Source organism: Pygocentrus nattereri, chromosome 16 (genome assembly GCF_015220715.1).
Source record: "Pygocentrus nattereri isolate fPygNat1 chromosome 16, fPygNat1.pri, whole genome shotgun sequence".
Classification (NCBI taxonomy): Eukaryota; Metazoa; Chordata; class Actinopteri; order Characiformes; family Serrasalmidae; genus Pygocentrus; species Pygocentrus nattereri.
The window spans coordinates 6,278,769-6,300,184 of record NC_051226.1 but is presented as its reverse complement, the minus strand read 5'-3'; the positions used below and the strand labels follow the sequence as shown (position 1 = coordinate 6,300,184).

The 21,416-nt window shown below is 42.3% G+C and overlaps 1 protein-coding gene across 9 annotated transcripts in view; it reads left to right on the top strand.

The window, feature by feature from the left end:
• sema4d (sema domain, immunoglobulin domain (Ig), transmembrane domain (TM) and short cytoplasmic domain, (semaphorin) 4D) overlaps window positions 1–21,416 on the top strand; it is a 129,026-nt gene that overhangs the window by 69,561 nt on the left and 38,049 nt on the right. For all 9 annotated transcript variants that reach the window (XM_037546055.1, XM_037546057.1, XM_037546056.1 and 6 more), the window contains one exon: window positions 18,993–19,126. In XM_037546055.1, the coding sequence (XP_037401952.1) occupies window positions 18,993–19,126 (134 nt within the window). The remainder of the gene's footprint in view (window positions 1–18,992; window positions 19,127–21,416) is intronic.

The following is a 21,416-nucleotide window of genomic DNA, read 5'->3' as shown; positions in this document are numbered from 1 at the left end:
TTAACAGACAGATGAAGAGGCAGCAAAGCTAGTAATTACATTTTACAGTGTTAGAAGAAAAGTGAAGAGCAGTGTGTGTGTGTGTGTGTGTGTCTGTGTGTGTGTGTGTGTGTGTGTGTAAAGGAAACTGGGCCTAACCGACATGACCTCCATGTTTCATTTCTTTAAAACAGACAGTGTTGATCTCAAAAGATCATATACATATGAAACGCTTTATCACATGTAGGTTTTCATTGGCCTGTTATGGTCATCAGAGTTTAGCTGACGTGTGATTGATGAATCTTTTAGTTGTCGTTTTTCATTCACTGTGTGCAGCTGTTAAAGTAGAAGCCTAAAGTGTCCAAACTGCCTCATTAGCTCGTCTCTCCTCCGAGCTGTTAATTCATAGAAGCTCCCAACAAGTGACCAATACAGCTTGAGCTCAACTAAACCAACGTTACTCACTGCTGCCCTCTAAAGGTCAGAGGTTATACCTGTGTTTTTAACATGTCTCAAGTGTTTTCAGCTTTATGTAATTTACACGTTATTGCCTGAACCCACATTCTGTTTGTTGCTGTGTAAACTAACAACTGGGAAATAAGTGCAACCAGTCAGGCAGTTATGCAAAAATTGTGACAGGTTAATGTATTTTATACACCAGTGAGCCACTTCATTAAGTACACCTCCTCATTTCTATACTCACTGTCCATTTTATCAGCTCCACTTACTGTATAGCTGCACTTTGTAGTTCTACAGTTACAGACTGTAGTCCATCTGTTTCTCTGATACTCTGTTACCCTGTTCTTCAGTGGTCAGGACCCCCATGGACCCTCACAGAGCAGGTGCTATTTGGTGCGGTGGGTCATTCTCAGCACTGCAGTAACACTGATGTGGTGGTGATGTGTTAGTGTGTGTTGTGGATCAGACACAGCAGCGTTGCTGGAGTGTTTAAACACCTCAGTGTCTCAGCTGGACTGAGAACCAAAAATATCCAGCCAACAGCGTCCTGTGGGCAGCATCCTGTGGGCAGCTTCCTATGACCTCTGATGAAGGACTAGAGGATGACCAACACAAACTGTGCAGCAGCAGATGAGCTGTCGTCTCTGACTTTACATCTACAAGGTGGACCGACAAGGTAGGAGTGTCTGATAGAGCGGACAGTGAGTGGACACAGTGTTTAAAAACTCCAGCTCTGATCCACTCGTACCAGAACAACACACACCAGCACAGCGTCACTGCAGTGCTGAGATTGATCCACCACCTAAATAATACCTGCTCTGTGGGGGTCATATATCTATCTATCTATCTATCTATCTATATATATATATATATATATATATATATATATGTGTGTGTATGTGTATGTGTGTGTGTATATATATATATGTGTGTGTGTATATAAAATGTTAAAATGTAATATGGGATATATTATTGTATGCATGTACATTTTACATACAGGACATGTGTTCTGGCATAAAACCATGTGTGATCTGATTGAGTTTCCCAGGTGGGCCTTTTTTAAATCCACACACCTCTACAGCCTCTCTGTTTGTTTACAGTCTTTTTTTTTTTTTTTTTTTTGTACCTCCATCATTTCATCCTCTTCCTCCTCCTCCCAGCTCTCGTGAGCACTGTAGAGAATGTGGTGTTTTGGGCACTAAATATAGGCTTTACTGTAGCTGACCCCGCATTTGCCTTTAGTGTGGTCACTGCAGCCCTGGCCTAGCTCAGCGCCCTGACTCAGTGCTGTAATTATATGCGAGGGTATCTATTTTGTGTCCTTTGCAAAGCACTTGGGTTGCCAAGTGCTCTCAGACTCCCCTTCTGTGATTTTTTGCAATTATTAATTTGCTTGTTTATTTTTTTAACAGTGGTGCAGCATGGGACCTGCTGCTGTCAGCCCCATTTTAGAGCGGTGAAGTAGATCCTGCAGTAGATCTTGTTCATTTCTTCGTTTACTGTTTGCAAAGCACAGTGGCTCAAACTTGCTGCTGACCTCAATCCTCAGGCTGAAAATCTGATTTATGCTGTTGGTTTGGTCACGTTTTGTAAGTTCCTCAAACTGTTTTCTGTTCAGTGGAGAATCTAGGGCAGGGTAAGTAATCAGTAATCTCTCTTTGGGAATTCTTTTCATCGTGACTTTTTTTTTTTCAGCTGTAATCTAAGAGGAAACAGAGTTTTTTGTAGCAAATGAACAAGTGGTCTTTGTAGATCATTGATTTGAGGGTGATTTGAGGGGGACTTTAAAGCCGTCGCAGGGGAACTAGCCTGAGGTTTTGAGCTGGGCAGAGATGAAGACTCTGCCCCCGCAGAACGGCTGATGAGTAACAGGTGTCGAGCAGTGAAAGCCGTGGGTCATTCCTGCGGTCTCTTTGTACATTGAGTTTTTTCAGCTGTCTTTGTTTAATCCTCTGTCTCTGGGTTAAACGTATGTGCGTTTACCCATCGTTTATATTAGCTGTGGTGGTTTTATTGGAGGCGCTTTGTTTTCTTTTTCCTTTCCGATTTCTCTGTATGTAAAAGAGCTCTCGTACAGACCTACAGCCCTTCAGAATGATGTCATGAGGCGTTTGTCAGATCTAGTGCCAGACCAAAGACTTTGACTCATTATTTATAGTCCAGCAGACGTCTGTCACCCGCCTCTGTCACCCGCCTCTGTCCTCTGCAGGCACCGGATTGTGTTACTCTGCAGCTCGACACAAGCCTACCGAACACCACAGTACCTCTGGCATAACATTATGACCACCTCCTTTTATCAGCTCCACTTACTGTCTAGCTGCACTTTGTAGTTCTACAGTTACAGACTGTAGTCCATCTGTTTCTCTGATACTCTGTTACCCTGTTCTTCAGTGGTTCAGGACCCCCATGGACCCTTACAGAGCAGGTACTATTTGGGTGGTGGATCATTCTCAGCACTGCAGGAAAGTTTCACATTCAGTAATTTTCACATCACTATTTCACTACTAATTTTCACTATTGAAAGTTTCACATTCAATAATCCGTTAACTGCAGAAAGTCAGATTTTTGTCAGTAATCAGATCAATGTGTTTCCATGCACTTCAGTATCAGACAATGGGGGAAACTCCGGGTCTACAGGGTCAGGCAGTAATCTGATTTCTGCTTTACAACCAGCCAATAAACTCACAGAAGACGAGACGTAAACATAATGTAAAACTCAAACTTCTTGCTGTGGGTTTTTTAACATCACTTTACCTGAAAATATGAACAAACATCATCTAGAAGATGAAGAATATTTGAATCCTTTATATCATCAAGCATGTGTTATGTGGTAATTCACTCTAAAAGTGTTTTGCTGCGTCTGTTTTCACACATTCGCAGGCTGAGAAAGAAATCAGAGTAAGAGTCCACACTGAGAAATCTGACTACTGAGCTAAGGCCAGCCTCTTTATCAGCTTTCTAGACCTTACTCTGATCTAAGTTTCAGAGTTTGCTGTTTACATGACCATTTGAATAATGAGAACTGTAGATATCCGAATATAATCGGGTTATTAAGTGCATGTAAATGCACTCGGTGATAATATTAGCCACACTTAATAATGAGAACGGTAAGAATCATGTCTTTATGTGGTCAAACGGCCTGCAGTGTTAATATTTTCATATTGCCATTTCTCCAACTTTACTGTTTCCCTTAGAATTAAACAGGCTGTTTTTCCAGTGTTGTTTTTGTGCCTTTGAGATCGGTATATGTAAATGAGCTCTGGTCTGATTGGTTGCCTTGTGTTGTGCCTTCAGTGCAAGTGGGTGGGGCTAAGCTGCTATAGGCTGAATAGATGGATGTGTTGTGGGACCACAGAGAAGCTGGTTGCATTTTCTGCTCTTCATGATTTAAGTCATGAGAAACCTCGTTCGTTGATGCCGATGTCTTGCAGGTGGTTCTTAGGAGCACCGTTTTCTCTCCTTTTTATTTTTTAATGTGTCAGTTTGGAAACTCCTGCTTTTTTGCTCATTTTCCTTTGACTTTCCCCTTCCCAACATAATTAATGATGATACTTGAAGGGTTCTTTAGAACAGAAAATGGTTCTATATAGAACCATGAACATGTAAAGAGCCCTTTGCTTGATGAAAGGGTTCTTTGCATCATGAAGTTGTTTATCAGATTGATGAAGAATGTTGAATGTGGTTCTATATGTGGCACCAAAAAGGATTTTACACACTTAACATTGTATGTAAAGAAGAACCCCTTTTGGTGCCACATAGAACCCCAAAAAGGTTTTGTATAGAACCATCTTTAACAAATTCTCCATCAGTATGAAGAACCATTTCACAATGCAAAGAAACCCCTAATCGTGCAGAGGGTTCTTTGAGTGTTCATGGTTCTGGTAAGAGGCATTTTCTTCACTGAAGAACCCTTGAAGAACCATCATTTTAAGTCTCTATGCTCACAGTACATAATATGATGAGCAGGCCATTCTGTCCTGGTGAGAAGGTCAGAGATTCCCTGCGAGGCTGGCGCTGCTAATGACTGAGAGATGAGCAAAGCAAGTTTATTGATTAGGCTTTATTAAACAGACCAGCAGATATTTCCCCCTCCTGTCAGAGGACCGACTGAGAGAGAGAGTGGGAGAGAGAGTGGGAGAGAGAGTGGGAGAGAGAGTGGGAGAGAGAGTGGGAGAGAGAGGGGGAGGGAGAGAGAGGGGGAGGGAGAGAGAGTGGGAGGGAGAGAGAGTGGGAGGGAGAGAGAGGGGGAGAGAGAGGGAGAGAGGGAGAGAGAGGGAGAGAGAGGGAGAGAGAGGGAGAGGGGGAGAGGGAGAGAACGAGAGAGAGGGAGGGAGAGGGGGAGGGAGGGAGAGAGGGGGAGAGGGAGAGAACGAGAGAGAGGGAGGGAGAGGGGGAGGGAGGGAGAGGGGGAGAGAGAAGGCAAGTGGCCAGTGTCTGGGGGGATGGATGAGTCCAAACATGAATCAAAACAACAGTGATGTGCTGTGACACAGGAAGAAGATGAGAACCCTAAAACACGCAGAGCGAGCCAGAGAGACAGGCAGGCTCATGAGGGAGCAAGGGATCGTGGGAGATTTCAATAGGCCCAGTGGGAAAGCAGATTTTGGCAGAAAGGCATTTTGGGTCGGGCCTGAGTGGCACCATATTGATGCCCCATCAATGTGCCATCTGAGTGGATGCCAAGCGGTCGGGGGGGGTGGGAGGGGTGAAGCTGGGAGAAAGGGGAGAGAAAGGCGGAGATTGTGTGCGGGTACTCATGAGAGAGGGAGGTTTGGCAGGAGCTGAATGTTTTGAATCGGCACATGGCTGCCCAGTTGGCGTGGTGCCCGTGCCTGTGACCCATTTGCCTTGCACTGTGCAGTGCAGCATGGATCAAACAGGTGCTGACCACACTGTGTGCTTAAAGACCAGGCCGAGTCCAGCAGGCTTTTAGCATATTGTTACAAGAGCAGCCTGTACAGTGACAGCACAGTAGGCTTTAGCTTATGATATCATTTGATATGAAGCAATGCATTAAAAAAATGTTTTATTAATCGTTCTCATCGATTAGTCATCACCATATTGTTCATTTTATTTACATTTTTCACAACTTTTAAGAGGAATTAAAATTGTATTAGGTCTTCATTTAAAATCTGCCGCTAGATTGGGGAAGTAACACCTCAGTGTCTCTGCTGGACTGAGAGTAGTCCACCAACCAAAAATATCCAGTCAGCAGCGTCCTGTGGGTCTGAGGTGGTGGTGGTGTGTTAGTGAGTATTGTGCTGGTACGAGTGGATCAGACACAGCAGTGCAACTGGAGTTTTTACACACTGTGTCCACTCACTGTCCACTCTGTTAGACACTCCTACCTCAGTCCACCTTGTAGATGTAAAGTCAGAGACGACAGCTCATCTGCTGCTGCACAGTTTGTGTTGGTTGTCCTTTAGTCCTTCATCAGTGGTCACAGGATGCTGCCCACAGGCCGCTGCCCACAGGACGCTGTTGGCTGGATATTTTTGGTTGGTGGACTATTCGCAGTCCTGCAGTGACACTGAGGTGTTTAAAAACTCCAGCAGCACTGCTGTGTCTGATCCACTCAGACCAGCGCAACACACACTAACACACCACATGCAGAGAAACAGATGGACTACAGTCTGTAACTGTAGAACTACAAAGTGCAGCTATACAGTAAGTGGAGCTGATAAGATGGACAGTGAGTGTAGAAACAAGGAGGTGGTCATGATGTTATGCCTGACCAATGTATGATTTTATGTTGAATTCTTTCTATGAATTATTGATTCAAATATGAAGTATTTGAAAACATTTAATCTAATATTGTTTTATCTAAAGAGAGATTATCTAAAATGAGATTTTAGGATGACCGCTTCCGGGAATTTGAGTGTAAAATCAAATTTTAACATGCACAAGTCAAGATAATGTCATGTGCTCTGCACAAAAAGCAAAAGCCGTATGTGGTGATAACAGTTTTAACCAAAACATGTCCCAAATAATGATCATCATAAGGTGATGTAGCGAGGGATTGCAGATTTTCAGAAGACCACATCACTGTAAGCTCCTGGGAATATAATACATGGACTTCCGTGTTTTCCCTGCTGTAAAACCTTCCTCAGCTCGTGTAGGGGTTAGTAATCACCTCACAGATTGGTCTGGTGCACTAGAGCAGACAAAACACAAAAATGCAGGGGATGATGTTTGTGGGGCTTGAATTTGGACCCTGGTTGAAATGGTGTCAACACAGGGCTTTTGTTAAACTGGATACTGGTCAGCAGTCCTGCTGCCTGGCGGAGTTATCCGATCATCTGGGCTCTGGGTTTGAGTAGTGGATATGTTTGCTTTTGGTCACTCACAATATGGTTTAGTGCTAGAGGTTTGACCTTCAGTAGGAGCTGGGCTCTGTTAGTTTGTGTGTCTCTACACTAAACCAATTTCCGATCTGCTCCATTGATTTTTCCCTCTAGTGCCCTAGAGAGAGTAGCTAACCTCTCAGACAGATGTCAGTGGTTTTGTAGTGGTCTGTACTTTTAAATTGCTGTCATACGGGTGTTCGCAGTGGTGGTGATGGGAACCAGATGTCTTAATGCCTCTAAAAGCTCCCCCACAGAAAGCTATTGCATGACATACTTAATAATTCACTGCCTGGTGTGTGAGTCACTGTTTTGAAAGGTATTTTTGAAAATCATGCAGATAAATGCAGAAAACTTGCATCAAAATGACAGAATATATGCTGCGTTTTACAAACGCACTGCATATCGTCACTGTCCAAAGGAAAACAAGTACAGTACTGTGTGACAGTTTTAGGCATCTAAGCTAATTTTTAAACAATGTACCTCAGCAGTGAGTTTATCACAGTATACATTAGAATAAAGTCGTATTCATAATTCAAATCAACAGAAAAACATTAAAAAGTAACGAGAATTTCCCGGGTCCATATTTTTCCTGGACACCTTCACAGCCGCCACAGAGACTCGTTACTATCATCAATTACATCATGAGCTCAATTTACTGAGCACTGATTGGTCAAACCAGGAGCTGCTTTTTAACTACATATAATACTGGGCTTCCTCGAGGAGAGGCTTGGAGATGGATAAACAAACTAATGTCCAGAAAATCAGTATTTTTTTATATATATCATTAATAAATATTCTATAAATTTTGTTTATTCAAATATTAACACTTTTCTCAGCAAATAAACACAAACTACACAGATTTTGAAAATGTGTCTTGGGTCTCTAAGACTTTCACACAGCGCTGCATCTCCAAAACAGTAACTTCACAGTAGAGACACTCAGTGTAAGTTAATGGAACGAGACTTTATTCTAAGCGACGATATACGGGAAACATGTGCAACTTCAAAAGCAGCCACAACACCCCTCGCCCCAACCACTTAGCCCTTACCCCTCTGTTTTGCCCATTTATGCCGAGGGGTAGGGTGTCCTGACTTTTGTTGAGATAGAGAGGCAGGCTGAATTGTTAACGGAGTGTTTGAGGAAAACTGGCAGGATGGCTGCACAAGCGACCAAAGAAACCCACAATTATAACATAAATATTTTCATCTGATTAAAAAAAATCACGATAAGCACTTTTATCTTAATTTAATGTTGTTTCGATGTATTTTGGTCCTTTTCTTCATAACAAGCATAAAAAATCACTAATAGTATGCCGAAGTCTCGGTAGGTAGCTGGCTAACTTTCCCGTTCCACCTTAAATAGTCCCGCAGTGCTGACACGTGAAGCGCCAGAATGTAACTGCTGCTCCATTTAAGGTGGAACGGGAAAATTCAGGCAAGAATCTGGGGAATATCTGACTTCAGCTTGATATCACTGAAGAATTAGGGGAGGGGGGGTGATGATAAATAACTGCCCCCCTCTTAGAAGTACGATCCCTAAATGTAACTAAAGGCCAGCAGTGAGGAGCTGAACTTCCCCTCCTCTGCTGTCACTGCAGACGGGCAGCGTCGCCTACAGAGCAGCGCTGGTAGCATGAACATTATTCCCTGGTAAACTGACAATTATTTGAACAGATGCCCTCTATCACTGTGCTGTAATGGGAATGAGCAGTGGACTGTAACTGTAACAGTTCAAAGAGCAACACCAGGTATGACTGGGAATAAAATCCACCTTGCTTTAAAATCAAATAAAACACTGTTTGTAGAACCTTAACACGAAGCTCAGAAAGAATTACAGGATGACTTTGTTAATTAGTTCTCTCTCTCTCTGATATCTGATCCAGCTGTTTTCTGCTGGTATCGGCCCGATACCGATGCTGCGTTTCGGTTAGGTGCCGTCTCTTGCTGTAAAGTCTTTGTTTGGAGGACACTCTGGAGTTTCCCTCACGGCCGAGAGGAGGGAAACTGTAACGGATACGACTGAAAAACTCATTTAGAGCCTTGCTGTGCCCTTTGAAGTCCCTCTCAGCTCGGGGCAGTTCCATCCAGAAGAGTCAATAAAAGTGCTTTCCTGTGATGCTGCCACGCTGAAAGGATGTTCTGATGAATTTGTTACTATAGCAACAGGCACCAGAGCCACTCGCTCGCCTGCTCAGGTTCCTCTGGATTGTTTTTCCTGACTCTGATTTCTTTTTGTGCTTCGCTTTTCTTCATGTGCAAGCCGCCATCCTCATATCTGGACCTGCCTGGGGCGTTCTGCTGTCCTTTGATGGGGGTCGCACTACATTCCATCTGTGGTTTTTATGCTAAACCGGTTTGTTCGCTGTAACTTTAAGGTATTATTTGGTGAAAATTCAAATTTACCCAGTTTCCCCTCTTACCCTTCTTTAGTTTTACACTGGAGCTACGGGGCTAATGGATCAAACACATAATGGAAGTTTACATCCCGATAATTAACATGCAAACCCGAAATAATCACTCCTATCATTTTGCTTTTATAGGCACTTAATAATGCCCTGACTGCAGCAAATCAGATTTTATCAGTAATCCGATCCACTTAAGTAATCAGATAATGGGGAAACTCTGGGTCTATATGAGTTGGGTAGTAATCAGATTTCTGCTTTGCAACCAGCCAGTAAACTCACAGAAGATGACATGATGTAAACGCTCACACTTCATGCAGCAGCTTTTTTCATTTTATTTTTTTTTAACATCTTGCCTGTAAATATGAACATACCTTACTGCTAGATCAGAGGTCACTAATAGGCAGACCATTATCCAAATCCAGACCCAGACGCTGTCCTGTGCGGACTTTCCCTAAAATTTGCAGAAAAATGCCATATGTACGTTCCCTGTAGAGCAGAGGTCACTAATAGAGGTCACTAATGGGCCTATGCAGACCTGGACCTGTAACCGATTAAACTGGGGTGGTCCTGTTTTAATCGGCGTATCATTTTTAGCTTTTACAGTAGCTTTAGTGGCCGGAAACTCTCAGACCAATCGCATGTGTTGTAAATATCACACTTAATGCTACTCAGCCAATCAAGTCTGTGCATTACGATGAGCTCTTAGACTCAACTGAGTGATGCCACACAGGGGAGGGACGAGGCGAGAAACAGCAGTCAGAGGAGAAAGTGAGTCAGAGGGAAGTTATTCCACATGTCGTGATCTAAAAAGAGAAAACTGACAGTAAATGTTGTTGAAATCTGACTGAACTGGACTTAAGTTGATCTGATATTCAGCTGTTACTGTATAAGATGTTGATATTCCTACTCGGCTACTTCAGTAAACAGTATATGGCACTGAGTCATGCAAGTAAGTTAGAAATTATGATGTTCTGGACCTTCGCTTGAGGAAATGTTCTCTAACTGGACCTTATTGAATTTTAATTAAAGACCCCTGCTCTAGATGATGACGAATATTTGAGTCCTTCATTTCGTGAAGGATATATTTGGTTTCTCGCTTATTTCCGGTACCGCGGTCTGTTTTTACACATGCTCAGCCTGAGAATCCGAAAGAAATCAGAGTACGAGTTCACAGCACTGAGAAATCTGCCTGCTGAGCCTAAATCCAGCCTCTTTATCTGATTTCTTAATCAGATTTCTAGACCTTACTCTGATCTAAGAAATCACCGTATGCTGTACACATGACTATTTGAATAATCAGACAACTGCAGAAATCCAATTCTGAAGATTATTGAGTGCATGTAAACGCACTTAGCGTTGTTATTCAGCAATCTCAAGTAGACTTGCTTAAGTGGTTTCTGATAATGTATGACATACGACATAGCACTGGAGAGACTTTCAACTAATTTTGATATTTCAGCATCCATACGAGTTGAACGGATGTCCAGTTAGCGGAGGAGAAGGAATGAAACAGAGGAAAAAAAGAAACAGGTGTCGGCTGAATTGAATGTGCAGAGTAATACACGACAGAACTCGTTTATTATTCAAATATTTGAGGGAAATCAGAAGGTTTTATCGTAGAACGGGTAACAGTCAGCCTCAGAACCAGCCTCAGAACAATGCTGGACGCTCGTCGTCTTTTACTGGTGTTGTTCCTCCGCAGTGGACAATGTGCCGACGCGTTCATTAGAGAAATATATTCTAACTGCTTTTTGACCGAACATCAGCCAAGCCTGTTCAGAGATGATCTCTGCCCTCTCTCTGGGAACGCACCCATGTCCAGAAACGGTGGTTCTTCAAGGGTTCTTCAGTACAGAAAATAGTTCTATACAGAACCATGTACTTTCAAAGAAGTCTTTGTGTGATTAAAGGGTTCTTTTCATGGTGAAATGGTTCTTCAGATTGATGATTGATGGAGAATATGCTGTGTAGAACCTTTTTGAAAAGGGTTCTATACAGCACCCAAGAGTTCTTTTATTGTTACAAGCTTGACATTGTTGCAGTAGAAGAACAGGTTTGGGTGCTATATAGAACCAATTCTCATAAAGGTTCTATATAGAACCATCTACAGCACATTCTCCATCAGTCTGAAGAACCCTTTCACAATGCAGAGAGCCCTTAATCATGCAAAGGGTTCTTTGAGACCAGGCGTTTTTTGTTTTTTTTTGGTAGTTGGAGGCGTCCATGTGATGCTGAAGCCCATCAGTCATGTTTTAAGATGAGCGTTCTACATAGAACCATTTTCTTTACTAAAGAACCCTTGAAGAACCTTCCTTTTTAAGAATGTTTAGCAATCGAACAATCCTTATTGGTGCTATGCTGAGCCCTTTTCCAAAAGGTTCTATATAGAACCATCTTCAGCACATCCTCCATCAAATCTGAAGAACGCTTTTTATGATGCAGAGAACCCTTTCATCATTCCGAGGGTTCTTTGAGTGTTCATGGTTCTATATAGAACCATTTTCTTTAGTAAAGAATGTTTGAAGAACATGTTACAACATAAAATCAACATTTTCCTGTTTTTTTTGGTCTGTGTACTTTAAATTCTCAGTGAAATGTAAAGAATACCTCAGTAGTGATTTCAGTGTTTGAGAAGCGGCACCTCGAACAGTCAACCGAGGACTCGTTCACTTGCATCCGTAGTTTCTAGCGTGTTGTATTTTCTCCGATCCTGGACGTTTGCATCTCTTGGTGAACGTAAAGCTGTAGCTGCTGTTATAATTGGCCTTTTAATCAGCCAGCAGGACCTCGCAGTCCTGTCGTTTGCTTTCTCCTCCTGTTAATCCTCTCTGGAGAAGTTCTGCCACCCAGAATGAAGAAATGGACGAGAGACTTTTTCAAAGCTTTCATTGTTTTTGTGATTTTAGAAGCGTTTGATATGGACATGCATGCTAGGAAACTAAATATGGAGGGAGAGAGAGGGAGAGGGAGAGAGAGGGAGAGAGAGGGAGAGAGAGGGAGAGAGAGGGAGAGAGAGGGAGAGAGGGAAGCACACGTGTTGCTGGTTTTGCTGGAAATAAAATCAGCTCAACCTCAATTCAAAACCTTTTTTTTTCCTTTCATTCTTCATAAAACACTTCTTATAACGGGCATCGTCATAAAGCAGCCTTACAGAAATCGGGGTGAAAGCAGCGATGAGCACAGCAAGGACAACAGTGGCAGGAAAAAAAACTCCCTACAATCAAAAAGAAGAAACTTTCCGAGGGACGGAGACTCAAAATACCATCCCATCGTCCGCTGGTCGACACTGGCTAGCAATTCAATAACACAAGCAATTGTGAGTAAATAATAAGGAATGGCTAATGGACAGTAGTGAGTTGTGAATAAAGAAATTGTCATTGGGTGAAAGCATTTGGGTTAATCAGTGACAAGCAGTCATTACTTGATCTAAATACTGGTTGAACTAATGCTGTAAAGGGCAAAATTACCCCACAACGCCATTTAAATTTGATCCCATCTGAGGCTTTTAAGCATTATACGCTGTTTTTAATCTAGGAGGGGGCAGGAGATCTGATTTCATTGGGTTTCTATGATGCTGTCATCTCTATAGACCTGCTGAAATCCTTTCATTGAACTGTAAAAGTCCCAAAACCTGCTGGACCAGATCCGACCTATCAGCATTCTCCCTCTGACCGCGTGGCATGTGATAGGTTTCACGCTCGGACACGCGAACACAGATATTATCTATCCAGCGCTTTCCGTGAGGCTGAAACATCCCGTGTCCTGTCTCTCTACGCTTGTTCAACTCCTGACTAATTACAGCTTAGCAAAGCTTGACCAACACGGCCGCAGGTGCCCTGTCTTACGAACGGGGTTAGCAGTGGACGTCGAGTGACGAAGTCATAATCATACTGTGTGAATATGTAAAGCCTTCATAATGGCTAAAAGAGGTCAGTGATGCCTTCATGTTAATGCTAATTGGAGTAATAATTCATTGCTTAATTTCTTAATATTCCCTGCTAAAAAGCAATGTTTTTCGTGTGATTGGCGCTGCAGACATTAGAAAAAAATTTGACCTCAAAATGACCGGAGGCACCGACCTCATTTGGAAGGTCCGTAGCTCAGCCCTGATTGGTTCAAGAGCTGTTTATGATCTGAAATCCTGCACGTAACCTGCCCTGGAGCTGGTTAGGCGTGCAGCGCAAGTTCCACTGTGAACTGAGATGCACTGTCATCAGGTGGAAAATCCTGAGTTGAGCTAAGCTTAGAGATATTTGAGCTTAGCTTATAGTTAGTAAAGCTAAGCAAGTTGAGACAAACCTTGGAAATAAAATGCAGAACATATTTCCTTTTCTCCTCGTGAAACAGGCATATAAGCTGAAACTAAGAGAGCTTTCACATTTACCTCGATATTGTAGCTCAGTTTGACCTGCTTTCAGAGATTCTGATCCTTCTGATGTGAAAATGTTTGTTGCTGTGACACGTATCCCATTTTCTTGGTTGTAGCCATGCCAACAGCAGAGGTTGTGCGTGGTCAGTGAGATTTTGTCACTGGCGAAAGTTTGAAATAAACAGGGCGAATGAAATAATTGTGCATTTTCGCCTTTGGAAAAATGTATGTTTGGTCTGGGAGACACAGCCAGTTACACACGAGTTGATATTAATTTACTGTCATCCAATTGGTTAGTGTGTGTGTCCGATCCACTCAGACCAGCGCAACACACACTAACACACCACCATCACGTCAGTGTTACTGCAGTGCCCACCACCTAAATAGTACCTGCTCTGTGAGGGTCCATGGGGGTCCTGACCACTGAAGAACAGGGTAACAGAGTATCAGAGAAACAGATGGACTACAGTCTGTAACTGTAGAACTACAAAGTGCAGCTATACAGTAAGTGGGGCTGATAAAATGGACAGTGAGTGTAGAAGCAAGGTAATGTTATGCCTCATCGGTGTGTGTGTGTGTGTGTGTGTGTGTGTGTGTGTGTGTGTGGTGATCTTGTGAGAATTTAGCCGTGGGGCACTATAGTATAAAGCTTTGTACAGTGTGTGCTGCCAGGCTGAATACTGTCCCTCACCCCCTCTTTAATTCTGCTCTTCTCACGTAGCCTCTACAGAGCAGAACGCAGAGAAGGTTCACCGTAGAGCTGATAACCTTGTTGCGATTCTGGCTGGGCTGCTGCATTCTCACTATCACAGGACTGAGAAGAAAGACAGGCTGAAAATCCCTACGCAAAAAGTCCTGCTGTGGTGATTGTTTATTATTTTATTATTTTTATTACTTATTATTTGGTGTCTGATCGGTTCAGTGATCATGATTTGTTGTTTGCCTGAACCGCACATTAAGCCTTGTTACTAGATAAACCTGAGCTTCAGCTTTAAAGGGCCCGTATCATGAAAAACACTTCTTTTTGAAGTGATTGATTCAGTATGTAAACATTGTTCAAGTTTCAAAACATACCAGTCCCTGTGGCCCATGTAGGAAAACTAAGGTCCAAAATGGTCCATTACTAAGTAAATGTTTTTGTGATGTCACAAAAACTAACACGCTTCCATACGTCCGTCTCCTTAGCCTACAGACTTGAGCTCTGTTCATTCAAACTGAAGTTATAAGCAGTGTTTCAGCCAGGATTTTTTTTTAATAAACATAAAGGCCCAGTAACAAAAACAGTTCAATTCTAAGGGATGAAGGGAAAATGGACAATGGTCTTCCCTCCGCGGACTTAGAGGGGGAAAAAAATATACACAAATTACACCTTTTTGAGCCGTCAATTTAGTAATATTGTGTTTTTTTTTTTTTTTTTGTTTTTGTTTTTTTAATAAATTTAACAGAATCCCAGGCACCATAGAAGAGCTCGACCTCACAGTCATATGTAAAGACTGAGGCCATATTCTGAGGTGTAAAAAAATATGTATATAAAATATATAATGAAAGTTGTGGTTCCCAGAAATTGTGTCACTGGTGTTACCGCATAACAAAAAACTCTTATTTTGAAATAAGTCACACTGATTGTCACTCGACCTCCTTTGACCTGTTTTCTGAGGATCTATGAAGAGAACCTCATGGTGAGTCCGCTGTGTCTTTCAGTTCTCAGAGATTCTCTCATTCAGCTCATGATCTGAAGCTTTTAGCTGACGTCACTGGTGTGACCGACTTTATTCTGAGGTCACTGTGAAAAAATAGAACACAAATGGATTAAATTCCATATTTTAGTGGATCAATAAAGCATCCATCCATCCATCCATCCATCCATCCATCCATGATTGACAACATATGGTTAGATGCTCTTTAGCAGCTGTTCTGTAAGATGCATTTTTCTGTCTCTGGTGTTACCTTTCTTATGTGTAGCACCACTGACAATCAGTAACACCAGAGACTCATGGAGAGATAAAAAAGGGGGCCTTTTCTGTTGAATGACCCAAACTTACATTACAGTTGTCATTGGTGTTTCCGTCTCTGGTGTTACCTTTCTTATGTGTATCAGTAACACCAGAGACTGCTGTGGAGAGATGAAAACTTACATTAAAACTGTTTTGATTAAGTAGCATTACAGAAAAGAATATAGTGAAATATTGTGCGCTTCTGATTTTCATGTGACGCTGTAGCTCCACTGAAGCTTTCTCATGAACTTCAGGAGAGAAAGGGTTCATGATAGAGGTGCGGCACTGAGTTCTGGCTCTCCACTCGATCTCAGATAGTGTGCCTGAGTGAGAATGAGTCACTCCAGGGAAGGGCGAGATGGGGTAGTCCTGCGGTCATGTTACAAGTGCTGGATTAAGCACTTATTTTCTTTTATTTAAACACATTCCAAAGTTTTGCTGAGCCAAACATCTACAAAACGGCGAATACACCGATTGAGCTGCTTAGTTTTGCTCTTGACCTTTTGCGGATTGTAATTTTGAGCATGTGTTTGTGTCTTCAGACAGATTTCATGTTCTGTTATTGTTTTTTTTTAAACATGTATATCATGTTTAATTCAGCTTCGTATGGCTGCGCACGAACGCGTCCACTCTCTCGTGCAGCAGAGCATTCGGGTTATAGATCTTCTTGTCCAGACGCGCCTCACTGCCCTCCATTATGTAAGCAGTGAAAGGCCAGGATACGCTGGGTCTTGGGTAAAGGTTACTTCGAGGCTTAATTCACCTGGCCAGCTGATCTCTTTTAGACACTGAGGGAGTTCTTATGCTTGCTGAAAAGATGAGTGTTTATCTGCTTTCTTTCTGCTCGCGTTCCTCTTGCAGCAATAACTCATCGTGCTCGTTCTCGTAAACAGATTGATGAGTAACTATTGGAAGTGGGTGAGTCTAAACACCGGTCATGGGAGCTGTTATCTCAGGTGTCGTCTTTCAGCGCTGAGCTCCGTCGATGAAGAAAGGCGGGCTTGTTTGCTACCGCGCCCTCACAATCATCACAGTCCTGCTGTTGAAGTTATCAAAGCTCTATTAGGCGTCAGAGGCCCTCGGGGGACCCCCTGCAACTCCATCCTCTCGGGAAAAGGAAAAGAACCAAACATTTGGAGTTGGATAACAGCGTGATAATGATGTAAATATGTGACCTCATGATGATTTGTTTTACATTAGTTTTTGTAAACAATTCAGTCCATTGTGAAATCTAAAATTTGCGAAATCAGATGGACACTTTTTCATCCCTGCTGCGTTTATTGAACTTCATATCTAATTATCTCTTCTATGCACTGAGCAGTTTCTGTATCGGCTCACGGACGTACGGTATCGTGTTGCTGACCCCTGGAGGCTCTGCTTCCAGAAAAAGGCCACAATACCCATTCCGTTCATTCACCAAACCCCTCTGTGTTTACTTCTCTGTGGGAAGACCGAGCTCGCCCCCAAACAACTCTGAAGCCATGGAGTGAGGGGAGAGTGTTAGCTGGACGGAGTCGGAGTGCTTTATCTTTCTCACTGATCCTAATTTAGGCTTCACTTGTGTTCCGACTCCTGTTTGCAGCCCGAGGCCAGGTCACGTTGCGGAAAAGTTAACGTTTAGGAACGGGCTGCTGTTGCCAGGCATGAGTGAAAATATGTTCAGATTAGATCAGGTCAAGTAAGGTCCAGATCAGCATCCCGGGAGGGTAAATACTTAAGGTTGCTTCACAGAATCCAAACCTTAGCTACACCTAACCTCCCCCTCACCTTAAAGGAGAATTCCACTGATTTGTGTGTGTCGTGTGTTGGAAAATGCATTGAACCATCATTGAACCAACCCACCTCAACAGGATCATATAGCTGCCAGAAGCTGCCTAGTGTTTCATTTAGAGAACAGTTTTGAGGCAGAGGGGTCTAATTCTGGTCATGGGGGGAACATAGATTTGGTCATTTCTCTGCTCAGGGACAGTTGATTATTAACTGCAGCTTTATCAGGCTTCGGTCCAGGAATGTCACCAAACTGCAGGACTAAGGCTAGAGGTCTGGACACCCCTGAGTTACACATTTAAAATGGGCTCTTCAAAGGTTCTTTAGAAAAGGCAATGGTTTTATTTAGAATGAAGAGTTCTGCATAGAACCATTTGCTTTCTTAAATCATTCTTTGGATGGTGAAATGGTTCTTTAGATTGATGGACAATGCGCTGCATATCACTGTTGTTGGAAGGAATTGTATCTTCATTTTTGTCATTTTTCAGTTTTTGACACAATTTGAAAATACCTCATGTCCTTTACATTATATGTAAATTTCATGGTGAACGGACCAGAAGAAATGACCCCAAATTACTTGGAAAGACGTCTGGTTCCATTGACTTGCATTAAAAGTGAAGTGTGTTTTTTCCTTCTCCTGTAAAGTTACCGTTGTGAAGATTGGAGATTTGTATTCCAACAACAGTCATATGATTCTATATAGAGCCGTTTTGAAAATGGTTCTAAATAACACCCAAAAGGTTTCTTCTAATTTTACAAGCTTGACATTGGAACAGAACAATTTTTTTTCAAAAAGCTTCTGTATAGAACTATATACAACATATTCTCCATCAATCTGAAGGAACATTTCATCACGCAAAAAACATTTAAGCATGCAAAGGGTTCTTTAAGTGTTTGTGGTTCTATGTGGAACCATTGTCTTTTCTAAAGAATCCCCTGTTTTATGTGTGTATGGGTTAGGGTGCAAGAAGTCTTGCTGTTGTCCTGCTCTAACGCGTCCATTCAAAGTCATGAAGCGCCTGTTAATTAGCCGGTGACCTGAATCAGGTTTGTAAATCAGGAAAATACAAAACACTTCAGTGACTTTCACTTCCAGGATTGAGACCTGGCATCTCTTGATCTAAAATGGGCAGTAAAGGGGCAATTTAGGGCTGTTTGTTCTTTATAGCCCCCAAGAAACACTCATCATTGCACTTGCACGTGACCAATGAGCTATATCAGTGCATTGTGACTAAACAGCGCCCCTACAGGCAGCGTGAGAGAATGTCTGCACTTACACTGAGAAGTTTGAGCTTTACTCAATACTGTTATACACTTAAAATCACTTCTACTGTGTTTGAACCTGAACAGCGGTCAGATTAGTGACTGTTTCTTTGTCTAAAGGGATGCAGCAGGCTGACCGGCGTCTTCCGTGTGAATGAGTGGCTGTGATGTCTGAGGTTTGTGGGGAGTTTCAGCTTTTCTCACGTGAAAAGGAAGCGCAGCGTCTCGCACTTATGCACTCGCATACATGCACAAAGGAAGTAGTGGGGCCTTTATAAGCGGGAGCCGACTGATGTTCTCTCTTTATGTGAAGTCTGTCTGTGGGCTGTACAGGTAGCCTCACAATGCAGAGCCTTTTTCTGTTCATTGCTTTGTCTCCTTTAACATCTCCCTGTGTCTGTCTTTCACAGAGGTAACCTCACTCTGCCCAAGATCCCGGAGTCTAACATGGCTCTCAGTGTGTTGGGAGTGTTCCTGGGATTACTTCTGGAAGTTTCTGCTCATGGACCCTCCAGTGTTCCCCGGAGCTCGTGGAGGCATGAAGGTAGAGGCAATGGAAATAAACTGCTTTTCACTGCTTTGTGGACAGTTCTGCTGATTTTTCAACAAAGCTTCTATGTAGTTCAGCTGTTGACGTGTAAACACGAAGGATTCATTGAAGAGTAACAGGTTTCTTTAATGTGGTGTTGATGGGAACCAGGGGTCGTGATGTCAACGACACAAGCATAGACTTTTAATTAGCTTTGGGTTTTTCTATGGAATGTAGATGATGGTAAAACAGTGGAAAATCTGAAAAATTGAAATAAATAAGTTTTAATAGGGAACTGTTGGCTTTACAACACCCTCCATGTACATCTCCACCATGAATGCCTTTAAAAAAATGTGTTTTAGGCCAAAAGCTTATTTCAAAGCTATCATGAGACAACGTGTCAGGCATTGGGAAGTGTATATTCATAAGCGTTTCAGTCTGCAAGTTCCACTTGAACAGCACATTTCACATCAAACCAGTCTTTAAATGGTGTACTTTTGGAATATTTCCCTTCAGTTCATCTGCTTTTATTGCATTCTGATGTAACTACATAATTAAATCCACTTTTTGAAGCATTGATGAGAAGATCTGGGATTATACTAACCGACTTTTCTGATGTCTGTGTTCGTTTGTGTTGGAAAACCAGGTTCTGAGCCGTGAATCAGGCTTCATTTTATGATGTAGGTCTCTGTGCCATGTGGTTTGGAGATTATTGCAGTAATCACTTAGCAGCTCGTTTCATGTTCTGTGTAGCTCTAGTACTGCATGCATTTATAAAGCAATATAAAATAATCCCAGCAGATGCACTTCAGGTTTTCATGAGAGTTTCAATCAGCCAGCCTGTATAATAACCCACCATAGCCACTGTTTGCTCAGGGCCAGTATTCAACCAGTTTTTTGCGGTCACAAAACAGTGATGGCCAGATGTGAGGGTGAACAAGTGAAGACCACCTTTTTCTCTTGGGCTAACATATTAGGAGTGGAAAAAGTACAGATAAACTGCACTTAAGATATATAGGAGTAAGTATATGTGTGTGTATATATATATGTGTGTGTGTGTGTGTATATGTGATGTGTGTGTGTGTGTGTGTGTGTGTGTGTGTGTTCCTGTTCCTGTATTCCTGTTGCTCTTTACATTGTCTGTAAATTTCATGATGAATGAACAAAAATAAATGGTCGAAAATGACTTGGAAAAACTTCCGGTTCCACTGACTTGCATTAAAAGTGATGTAGGTTTTTTCCTTCTCCTGTAAATTTACCATTCTGGAGATACGAGTTTTTGTTTTGACAGCACTGATATGTGTATTAAAGCCCTAATAGCAACAACAGTGAGATATATAATACTAGAAATCCCAGGGCAAAAATAAACTCTGTATTCGTCTTCACTTCACGCTCTCCAAGCTGGGACTGACTTCTCTGGCACTGACAGCATAACATATTATTAACACCACTTATAATGCATTATATTAACAATTCCTAATAATCAACATGGCTATAAAGTGTAATGAAGTGTAATTCATTTTTAGAAATATTTATAACAAAGTTTATAATGCCTTAAGAATGCATTATAACATTTTATAAATGTGTTTATAGATGCTTACAAACGTGACGTTCATAGAAAGTGTTACCGTATTTTGAAATGTGGCACTGCTGGCTCTTTCTCTGTCTGTTCCATCTCACCAAACCTCATAGCAAGTAAACATAGTGCTTATTGTTTATCATGAAAATGGCTTGAAGTATCTCAGTGTTGCTCAGCCCTAACAGTTAACCAGCGGGTAATGTGCAGCTCTACTGTCTGAAAGACTGTGCAGATGCTTTGGTGGACATTGCGTCAGTAGTTTTTCCTTAAGGTGTCATTAGTGTTCCTCCGCCACTAAACTTGCCTGTTTTGGAGCAGTTGGATTTTGATGTTTCTCAGAGGCTTATGAGCGAATCTTCTCACCTTCAGTAGTTGACGAGCGTTTTTTGGGGCTTTCTCACTCTGTGCCACCTGCAGTGCCCTTTTATCCAGCAGACGGTTCTGACAGGCACCTTTTTAGAAGCAGTTGAGGTTTTAATGTGACAGGAAGTGGGATATAAGATATCAGCACTGAAGTGGCATCTGTGTCTGAGGTGCTGAAGCAGAAACGGAGACGTACTCTCAGAGTTTCAGCTTTCAGCGTCTGTGTGGCGTCTGCCTGCGCACGAGCAACTCGAGACCCTTTACGCACACGCACACGCCCACCCCACCCCCAGACATGCAGCCAGGAACGAACTACTGCCAGCAACAGATAAATCACTGCACACACTAGTAGCGTGAAGTATG